Source organism: Lipotes vexillifer, unplaced genomic scaffold, assembly GCF_000442215.2.
Source record: "Lipotes vexillifer unplaced genomic scaffold, Lipotes_vexillifer_v1.1 scaffold664, whole genome shotgun sequence".
NCBI classification, from domain to species: Eukaryota; Metazoa; Chordata; class Mammalia; order Artiodactyla; family Lipotidae; genus Lipotes; species Lipotes vexillifer.
In genome coordinates, this window is record NW_006782421.1 from 467,620 (window position 1) to 478,712 (window position 11,093).

The 11,093-nt window shown below is 53.9% G+C and overlaps 1 protein-coding gene across 1 annotated transcript in view; it reads right to left on the reverse strand.

Moving 5' to 3' along the window:
* Positions 1–11,093, reverse strand: part of ARSG (arylsulfatase G) — an 86,408-nt gene that overhangs the window by 9,486 nt on the left and 65,829 nt on the right. The window contains exons 8-9 of the mRNA XM_007455268.1: positions 10,453–10,561; positions 4,210–4,330 (exon numbers count right to left, since the gene is read on the reverse strand). Of these exons, the coding sequence (XP_007455330.1) occupies positions 4,210–4,330; positions 10,453–10,561 (230 nt within the window). The remainder of the gene's footprint in view (positions 1–4,209; positions 4,331–10,452; positions 10,562–11,093) is intronic.

Here is an 11,093-nt window from a genome sequence, read left to right on the forward strand (position 1 = left end):
AAAAAAAAAAATTAAGAATTTCAAGGTGGCCACAGCACGTGTGCTTTAAAGCAAGCACAGGGTCCTTCTAAGTGTGGGTCCCTCTGTGACAGCAGGGGTCACCCAGCCAGGAGGCCGGCCCCCGCCTGAGCCCCACCCCTCAGGGTCCTACCGCACTCAGACTGAGCAAGTCATCAATGACGGAATCACCCTCCAACTCCACGCTTCCACTGCAGGGGGCACGGGTTCGATCCCTGGTCAGGGAACTAAGATCCTGCAAGCCAAGTGGCGTGCCCCCCCCCCAAAAAATAAAAAGAATCACCCTCCAGAATGGAAACACCTAGTTCAGGGTTCCCAAGGACAAGGTTTGGTAGAAAATAAATGACCAGCATCCTTGGCAAGTTGGTGGCTTTGGGCTGGAAACGTGAGCCTGCCTTGGTATGAATCATTACTGATATATATCACTGGAAAGGCGCTTACGTGATTCAAAGTTTCCATGGAGCTAAAAAAAAAAAAAATGAGAAACATCTGTTGGAGCGGTAAACAGCTGTCCCCCCAAGTTTCCCGGCTCTGAAAGGATGCCAGCGAGGGTGGGGCTCCTCGCACACCTGCTGCTTCCGTGCTCTCGTGACAGGGCCTGCCAGGTCCCCAGCCGGCGTGATGACAGCAGGCTCCTTCCAAACAGGAAGAGAAGTCGTAACTCAAAACCCTCCCTTCTTCCAACCCTGAAGGAAGCCAAGCCTCTCACCACAGGAGGCTGTTTTGTTTCCTTCTGGAGAGGGCAGGAAGTGGGGGACTTGGGAAATCTATTGTCAACAGATCTAGGATGTACTCAAGACATCCAGGAGATGGAAGCCCAGGCCCGCGGGTTCGAGCCATTGACATTATGGTTCAGTAACAGAAACAGAAATTCCATAAGCGGTGGCTGCCGTGTGCAGGATATTCATTTGGTGTCACCAGGCGCCACTTCCAGAATCCAAGAGCAAGCAAAATGGCTAGCTCTCAGGAGGGCGGATGGATTTTGGAGAACTCGTATATGCCCTGCTTTTCCCCTCTGAGCAGACTGATTATGGCGTTCTTGTTTATATCAACATAGGAAGGAGGTTGGCACATTTACACATGAATCACAGCTGAAGACATTTCCTCTCCAGAGGACACCCGTCCGAATTTCAAAGATAACTTTATCTTCTGCAAACATGTTGCATCTTCTTGGTTGCCTTTCTTACCTGTTTGCTTTGCTTTCTCTTGTTTTGCTTTTTCAACCAGGGAGCGGCTTCTTACCTCTCTGGAGGCTGGTGCCTGGGTAGCCTCCCCAGAAGGAGGGGTCTCCCACCCCTTCAGGTCTGGGTGCACAGACCCAGGTCTCCAAAATTTGCTGTCAGCCTCGCGCCAGCCGCTCCGGACAGCATCTTTTGCCACTAGGGGGCCTCCCTTATCCCTAAGAGAAGTGATCAGCGGTGCAGAGACCAAGACCCGACTTCTGTTTCTACAATGTATGGTCTCCAGGGATGGACCAAGCATTGCATGACTACACAGCCCCAGACTGGTCGTGACAGGACAGATGCAGAGCCATTAAGAAGCCTTCCTTTGGCTGACAATTTCTGGACTTGCTCATGGCAACCTGGGGCTGAGGTAGGACTTGACCAGCAGTGATGCTGCAACTCCAAATTCCATCCAGGAAGCAGGCGAGCCTAGAGTGGGATGCCTGCCCCCAGGCTGTGCACCCTCTCCTGCCCGCTCCCCTCTCCCCCTTTGTGGTTGCCCTCGTTGCCTGGACACAGACCCCTCTAGATCAGAAGCAGAAGGGTCTGCAGGAATGGCATCAGAGCCCCTAGCTGTCCATGAAGTGGGTGGTGAGACCGCTCACAGCAGGAAGACCTATAGCCCAGCATTTGCCTGTAGACCTCTCAACCAGGACCTGGGGAGGGTGCCAGGGCTCACGTGGCCCTAGGTTGCTTCAGCTCGTCGACTTTCCGTTACTCGTTTGCAAAATAGGGAAGAACCCAACCGCTGAGACTTTTTGCATATTGTTTTGAGATGACGGTTCCAGGAGTTACTTTGAGCTTCTTGAAACTGGAATCGTTTTCTAAACCAACCCCTACTCGAATCTTGTAAGCCCAGCATATACCTAAGGGTGAACACAGCTGTGTTTATTAACATATATATGTGTATGCTGTGGGAACTAATCAATATATTCTAATTTGATTATTAAGGAATGTTCCAAACAGGTGGCAATGTTTAAATCTAACCTTTTAAGGCTGTTATACACAGTTGGATGCCCCAGAATGCTACTGGTGCCTTGCACGTGATAGTTACTCAATAAATGATTACTGAATACCAAAACAAAAACAAGGGACTTCCCTGGCGTTCCAGTGGTTAAGACTCCATGCTTCAACTCTGGGGGCGCCAGGTTTGATCCCTGGTCGGGGAACTAAGATCCTGTACGCTGCACCAAAAACCAAAGCCCAAAGGCAAAAAGCACGTGTGTGTGTACCCACGTGTGTATGTGTGCATAGGCATGTATATTTCTACAGTCACTCATATATTTTTCTCTCCTGGCCCTCCATCAGCAGACTCGAGACAATGTACTCCGGTCTCCGCAGCGGCTGAATCTGGGGCCAGCGGTGGCCTGCGTTGAGCTCTAAGGTGTCTGGACTAACGCTGCAGGAGTCCAGTCCTCTGGGGCGCTGGGTCGGGCCCACAGGTGCCAGCGCCCACGTGCCTCTACCCTGGAAGGTGCCACCAGAGCTCTGGACGAGCGGCGAGTGGCAGCTGTCCCCTCCCGGGCCACAGGGTAGCCCACACACATCACACGTCCCCACGAAAACCCCAGCCGGTGTTGCGGCTCCTATCTGCCTCTCCTGCCGGTCCCTGGGCCCAGCCCCCTGGGGGCCCAGACCAGCAACCACGAAGCCCCGAGGCGGGGCCTCCGTGGGTCCGCGGGAAGCGGCAGCTTGAGAAAGATGGCGAGCCCTCCGCCGTCTGGAAACGGAAGTTCCGCGCCCGGGAGCTGGCCTCCCCCAGTGGACGGACAGCGTCAAGGCGCCCACAGTCCTTGAAGGGCTTCCTGGTGACCCCGATCATTCTGTGCGCGGCCGTGGTCATAAACACGCGGGAGCACCTCTCCGCTGACGTCGTCGATAACCCCCCAGGGTCACATACTGCGAACTCCCAGCCAGAGGCGGAAGCCACCTTCCTGCTTGGCTGTCCTGCAGGAGCAGGGCTCAGCCTGGAAGGGTCTGCAGCTCCAGGGGGTCGGATAGGCCGGGAGCAGCCGTCCTGCCCTAGAGGCCACTCCGAGCATCGTCAAGAAGCCCTGGTGCCCGCTCAGGACCAGTGTGCCGGCCGTGGGGAAGTGCAGCTTCAGGAACTGCCCCAGGACATTTGACTCACTTCCATGTGACCCGCAGTAAAGCCAGAAATAAACCCTTTGATGTGTGGGTCCCTAACTGAGGAGCCGGGCTCACGGGGCCTTCCAGAAAGAGCTCCGGGTTCCGCCAGCCTCCTTCCTCCTCCCCCTTCCTCTTCCTTTTGGCAAAAGTAAAACACACAGAAAGACAGGGAAAGGCTATCCGGCCTGACATTTCCTGGCTGTCGCTGCCACCAAGTGCTTCAGAGCACCCCAAAGAGGGGACCCTGGGGGCTGGAGAGCCGTGTGTGTGCTAAGCCCTTGAGGACCGGCCCTGCCACCCAGGGTATCTTTCGTTCATTTGTTTATTCATCCAGTCCTCGTTTATTGCACGCTGGCCGGACGCCAGACCCTGTGTTAGGTGTTCTGAGAATTCCATGGTGAGCTCCCTGACCTTGGGAAGCTTCCGTTCCGGCGGGGGAACCCCACGATACACACCTCACAGACACAGGTCATGCACCCCATCCAACAAAAATGTGCCGCATGCCTAGGGCATGTCAGAAAATTAAATGATGGTGAGGGGAAAAAAAGTCATTCGGTATATAGGGAATAAGCCCCAATGGACGCCCGCCCTACACCAAAACTGCTGCATAGAAATCTGGACTGAGGAGCTGGACTGACTCAGGAAGGAGAGGGGGAGAAAGGACAGGTTCATCTCAGAGGAATCACCCCTCGGCGGCTGACCAACTGGATCTCCAGGGGCCACTTGCAGGCGTCTTCTGACGATGGTTCTGTTTGCGCAGAGGCAGCCAGACCCCGATAAGGGGCAGGAGCCCTGCCTCTGGAGAAGCCCAGGTGGGACACGTACCACCTCCACTTACCCTGTGCCCAGCCTGCGCCCTGCCGAACAGCACCTCCGAGGCATCCAGACCGTCAAAGTGTCGGCCTTGGGGCAGGCTGGCCCCAGCCAGGGCCACCACGGTGGGGAAGATGTCCAGCACGCTGCAGGAAGATCAAGACAGTGTTGGCCCCAGCTGTCCCCAGGCTCTCTCCCTGGCCGTGCTGGGGTCAAGAGCCGCCCAGACCAGCCCAGACGGAGCCCCGGCAGCCTCCCATACAGCCCCGCCCCCTCTGCCTCCTGTCCTGCCCTCCGGCCCCACCTGGATTTCCTACAGGAGCAGCACCCAGGCTCTGCAGCCAGGTGTTGCCTGGGCTCAAATCTCAGCTCGGCCATCTATCTGTCTAGCCCTCAGTTTTCTGTTCTCTAAAGTGGGCATGATAGGGGACTTCCCTGGTGGCCCAGTGGTTAGGACTCCGCACTTCCACTGCAGGGGGCACGGGTTCAATCCCTGGTCAGGGAGCTAAGATCCAGCAAGCCTCGCAGTGTGGCCAAAAAAATAAAAATAAAATGGGCATGATAATAATAGTACCTGCCTCACTGGGTGGCAGTGTGGATGAAACACACAGGTCATGCACGTAGAGGGCCTGGCACTCAGAGTGCTCACTGGATGTCTGTGTTATAATCACTCACAGGGACACCCCTGCAGACCTACCTAAGAACTAGGGGGCTGTAATAAAAAGGAATGAAATAGTGCCATTTGCAGAGACATGGATGGACCTAGAGACTGTCATACAGAGTGAAGTAAGTCAGAAAGAGAAAAACAAATATCGTATAATATTGCTTACATGTGGAATCTAGAAAAATGGTGCAGATGAACTTATTGGCAAAGCAGAAATAAAGTCACAGATGTAGAGAACAAACTTATGGTTACCGAGGGGGGAAGGGGGGTGGTGGGATGAAATGGGAGATTGGGATTGACGTGTACACACGACTATGTATAAAACAGATAACGAATGAGGACCCACTGTAGAGCCCAGGGAACTCCACTCCAGGCTCTGTGGTGACCTAAATGCGAAAAGAATCTAAAAAGGACTGGATATATGTATATGTATAATTGGTTCACTTTGCTGCACACCTGAAACTAACACAACATTGTAAATCAACTGTACTCCAATAAAAATTAATTTAAAAATAAATACATAAAACAAAAGTCAAAAAAAAGAAGAGCCAAGGGGCTCTACCTGTCACCACCTAGGCCACTGCCGCCCGCTGAGAGGGAACAGTGTGTGACAGGTGTGTCTGCAAGAGAGCATTTACTTTATTTTTCCCACCCTGGGTCTCCGCGTCGCAAATAGCTAGTCTTTGTCTAGAATGCCGTCATGTGTGACACATGCCATCCGCTTTCATTTAGCTCTGTTATTCCTGTTACAAAATAGTCAGTGTTCAGGGTGGGCAAATAGGATGCCATCCAGAAATATGAAAGCAGCAGCACCCACACAGCCACCCCCACCCCCCGCCCGAAGGCAGCCACTGTGAACACGTTGGCGGATTTTGTGAATTTGATTTTCTTTGTAGTCACGTGGTACCATTTCCCTCTACTCTACGGCACATCTCCCTCCAGCCTGCTGTGCTCAGGTCAGACAAAAACTCTTCGGCAAGAACACAGCTACTTATCTGAGGGCCAGGCTAACGGAGAGTCGGTGGGACTCGACAGAACCGGAGGACCAGGCCCGCACGAGGCTGGACATCCCGGGAAAGAGGGTCCACCTGAGGCTGGGCTCAGGGGGAGGCCTCCAGGCCTCACCTGCTGCTTCCCCAGCCCAGGGTCCGGGGGAGGCTCGCCCCCCAAGATGGGCCGCGGAAGGGAACTGCCACGTGCCCGCCTCCCCTTCTCCTCTGCTCCAGGGCTCTGTCTACAGCCCCAAGCAGGATCTCTCCCTCGACTACGGTACAGAGCGTCTCTGGTCTGCCTCTGGCTTCTACAGCTCATAGAGCCGGTGGCTTATCTCTCGCGACGCACATGCTCCAGGAGCTGGCGCCCCACGCGCATGCAAGTGCAAAAAGTGCACAGTAAGCCCTTGCGGAGTACAGAACAGTCCAGAAACCCGTCCGGAGTCCGAGGTCCCTGCCACAGATCAGGCAGCCCAGAGGACTGCAGTGCTGGCTGAAGAGGCAGGGGTGGCCGGCACTGCTGTTTGGAGCTTTCTCTCCGTTGCACCCCCAAGAGAGGCGTGCCTCCCAGAGGAGTCAGGTCAGTGCCAGAAGAACAGGGTCTGCCTTAGATTTGGGGGTGTGTGGTACATTTTCTTTTCCCGTCTTATTCCCCCCTCCGTCATCGTGAGGCTTAGCATCCTCATTATACAGCACAGAGTCTAATGTCCATGGAGTCCTAGTGTCTCAGAATCGGGCAGGAACCTCCAGAGCACAGAGGAAAGCTCGGGTCCGCAAGAAAAGCTTCTGCATCTCCAGGACTTGCCAGTCCAAGCTCAGGCTATCAAAGAGTCCTTCCTTACGTAAAGGAGAAAACCAAGCCCCCGAGGGGAGCCCTGGAGGAGGGAGATCCTCCCGGGACACAGAGCCCCAGACCCTGGGCCCCTGTGTGAACTTGGAGAAAGCATCAGTCCTGCAAAGGCTACCAAAGGGACCCCGCTACTCCAAACCCTCCCTAAGGAATCGGTCCCGGGAGTCTTGGAAACCTTGGGGAAAGAGACCAAAAAACCCCAAACCTAATTTTCAAATTTCCACAGTTCATTCTAATACCTGGGAAGGCGCATTCCGACTTTCATGGAACCTCAGTCCGTTTGCCTTTGTGGTTCCTTATTCCATATAAAATACTCAAAATTATATTTTACAATTCTGTTGACATAAAGATTATATAAATATATAAAGAGGAGATATTAAGCTATTTTTCTTCAACCTAAAAGTTTTTGTTTTTTCTTCCGGTTTCAAAGAAAATGAAAAGGTCGTGTGCCCCCAGCACCACGCCTCCAGCCCCGATGGGCAAATCGCCCTTGGGTTCTGGAGGCCCTGGTTATGAGACGGGCCGTCGAGAGCCTGCTTGCGGACGGGCAGGCACGGCGACCCAGAAGAGAGCCATCTGAGTGGGTCGGCTCCAGGGGGCACACACTGCAGGTTCTGTTGCCCATGTGAGAAGATTTTCTTCATGTGGCTTCAGCCAGCCCAAGGCACTGAAGGCTGTTCAGAGAAAGTGTGCATATTTGTGTTTTTATCCGAGGAATTGCCAACAGAACCTGCGTGTGGGGACTGGGCAATTGCGAGGAGGATACGGGGAGCTGCAGGGCTGCGGGGGGCTGGCCTGGATCTCAGGGCACGGGTCGATGGCACTGGGGCGCTTGCTGGGGTGCTGGGGGCGGAAGGGAGGCTGTTTCCTAGAAGCGCGGACATTACATCTGGGAAGTGGCCGGTGTGATCTGAAGACGGGAAGTGAGAAGGGCCAGGGCTGCTGGAGTGTAGGCTGGGGTGCGTGGGCCTGGACTCCGGACCTAGAGTGAGCCAGAGGAGAGCAGAACCCCTCCAGACCGTGGAAGAGTGGGACCAGTCCTGGATGTGGCGAGCGAGCTCTGTAGCCTCTGGCTGTAAGTTCCTTCCTGCAGGAAACTCGCTCGCATTACCTCTGGGGAAAGCTAGGTGCCCACCCCTTCCTGGCCTAAGTCCCTCGGTGGAGACTGGAGAGGCTGCAGGTCCCCCTTGGAGACCAGCAGGGCCCGGCAGCAACTTTGCAGGGAGCATGGTGGGGGGAGCCCACAGCACCAGGAAGACCCAACACCGAAGCACGCACATCCGTCCGTTACACAGCAGAGTGCCGCAGCAGTGCGGGTGAGGGAGGGTCCGCTGCCCATCTCCACCCCCATTACCCACTGCCAGATACGGGAAAGCAGTGGGGGGCGGGCCTTGAAAGGAGATGCGCGGCTGGGTCTCGCCCAGGGGTCGGTGACACCCAACCCACAGGACACCGTCGTGAGCATCACCTCTTTGCAGATCCTACTTCCGGGACTCAGTTCTGTGCCTCAAGACAGCCCAGAACCAGCCGAATCCCCCTGCACATAACTGCCCGCCTTTGGGATATGGGAAGACAGCCTCGGGGTCCACCAGCGGGTCATCCGCTCTCCAGGTGAAACAGACCTTTAGCTGTTTTTCAGATGAGATTATTGCAAGTCTTCCCTACCCTTCTAGCCGCTGTAGGCTTGCCCCAAGAATCTCCAAGAGAGCATTCCTCCGTTCTGAACAGAGATGGGGGCCTCCCAGCTCAGATGCAGAGCAGACCCCCCCACTTTTTGTACGTGACCAAGAGAAATCACTTGAGAGCTGTGATTCTCAACCGACATGAGTCTGTCCTCCCCAGGGGACACTTGGAGCCGCCCGGGGACATTCTGGGGCTGGGGAAGCCATGGGCATCCAGTGGGTGGAGGCCAGGGATGCTAGTAAACATCCTTAAACGCCCAGGACACCCTCCACCCCGAAGAACGGTCCAGCCCAAAATGTCAGCAGTGCCAAGGTTGAGATACCCCGCTTTAGAGTTTTAGGATCAAATCACCAGGCCCTTTTCAGACGTGCTGCCCTCCCGAAGGGACGTCAGCTCCTCAACAACACAAGCCTTCTGTCCGATGTGCCCGTTCTTACATCTCCAGTCCCTAGAGCCACGCTTGACCCGTAACTGGACCCAACAATTCATCTCCGTTGAATAAATGAATTTCCCCCATTCTGCAGTTGTGTCACTGGGCTTTGGGGTCAGGGCATCTGTAAGACCTTTCTTTTGATCTTATCACGTCACCTCGGTGCACACCTGATGATTAACACACTAGTTACGTCTAAAGGTAACCAATAGGCTTAGTGTGGACCCTTCTACTTCTTCCGTATTCACGTGAGTGTTATCAACTTGTCTACTCTCTGGTGTCCGTAATTCCTTAGGCACTGGGATATTGGGTTAAGGGATCCTGGCCTCAGCTCAGAGTGGCTGAAGGGAGTTATCTCTGATCTGGAAGGAGATGTATATCCTCTGGGGAAGAAAGTAGTAGACTAAGTGATAGAAGAGGTGATTAAGTACCGAATACGTGGGAGCGTCTGGCTGGGCTTCCAAGAACATGGAGCATAACAGCCTCAGTTTCTCGAATACGCATCATACCACCCTTCTCCTGAGAGCCGACCCGGAGGGAGTCCTGGCAGTCAGGGCGCTCCACCCAAGTTTGCTTTCCATGGATTCATGTGAGAAAATAGCAAGAGGATGAACTGTATGGAGACAGACTGTCCTGCTGCAATCAGGACTAATTTAACACCAAAAATATCCTAAGAGGGCCTGATCTGGTGTATCGGTAGTGTCCTGGTAAAATTCCCAGCAAATGTTACCTCGTACCAAGGCTGGCTTCCTTTGGACACTCACCAAAATATCCCCTAAGTCATTTGTCACCTCTGAAGCCCGGAATTATCAACAAAATGATGCAGTTTTATCACGGAGCCGTAGCTGACTGAAGGTGAGAACACCATTCTCAACTGAGAAGCACGAGCTTGGTTTCCGGTGATGTCACTTGAGAGACGGCATGTCCAGCCCAGCCCGTGAACCCTTGGCCTGACTGCAGCAAGTCGGGCCCATAAAAAGCAGCCCGCCTGGCCCTCTTCCCGGCCAGCCTGACATCACAGGCTCCAGCCGGAGCTGTTGTTGTCACGCCTGCCGGCAGCACCCCGCCCCCATCCCCACCCCCGATTGTACGGGGTTGACTGGGAGTTCCCGGGGGCCCAGAGGCTGCCAGGGACAGTGCCTACTCATCCCCGACTTCGGCTGTCACCGCTGTTCACCCTTCCTTTCCCCCCGGGCTTCAGTCTGCCCGCCTTCTCTCCATCACCTCCCCTCTGGGATGCTAGAGGAAACCAGTGAAGCCTGCTTTCCTCTACTGGGCTGTGTTCTCTAGGCCAGAACCCACTTGGTTAACCGTGAAGGACCTTTGGAAATAGGAAATTAGTCTTTAACCAGAATAAGACCTCTGAGCCTGTGAGCAAGCACCTGTGTCTACGGAGGGGCCCCCTTGTCCATGGATTCAGGGAAGAACCACGCAGAGGACGGGCCCTCCGGGGGAGTGAGAAGCCCTCGTTATAAGTCATGGTTGCAGAGCTGCGTGGTGTTGCTTTCGGGATGGCACACCACAGCCAAGTTCTCTGAGTTTGGGAAGTGTCTGGGGACACCTGGCCAGGGCAGGTGATGTTTGAGGTCTCTAGCCACGTAAGCATCCATGACTTTTTCCTACATCTCAAGGTAATTTGGGTCTCGTACCTTAGCAAAGCAGTGCTGGTGACGTTGACGGGGACCCTGCCGGGCCAGTAAGCCAGAGCCGGGACACGGTGTCCTCCTTCCCAGGTGGTCTGCTTGGCTGGACTTCCCCCTGTGAGAAGAGGGGAGACAGTTGGTTCTCTGGGAAAACAGTCCTACTCCACGGGGACTCTCTAAGAGCTTCTGATAATTCCATCAAAGGAATGACTTCCTTTAGCAATGAGCTATTTTTATTCATGTAGTTAATCTCTTTCAATACGTGCTTTTATTTTACCGGATTCAACACGTGTAACTAGCTGTGTCTGTCCCTGTCTAGGGAATCACGTCACTTAATTTCTTCATGCCACTTTGGCCACTTCAGACTGTCTGGCTTGTTTACGGACTGGCATCAGTCCTGTGCACCCGAGACATAGTAGGCGCTCAACAACTATCTGTTGAATAAATGAATGAATGAATATGTCTTCCTACAGATCATGTTTAGGATGGAAACATAAAACTATTTGAAATGAGATAAAGGCGGAAATTCCCACAGTTATTTGGTCCGCCCAACAACTGATCTGGCATAGGTTTTGTTGTTGTATTTTGTTCACTCTGCTTTACTTTTTTGTTTTCTTTTTTTTTTTTTTTGAATGAATGAGCTCTTC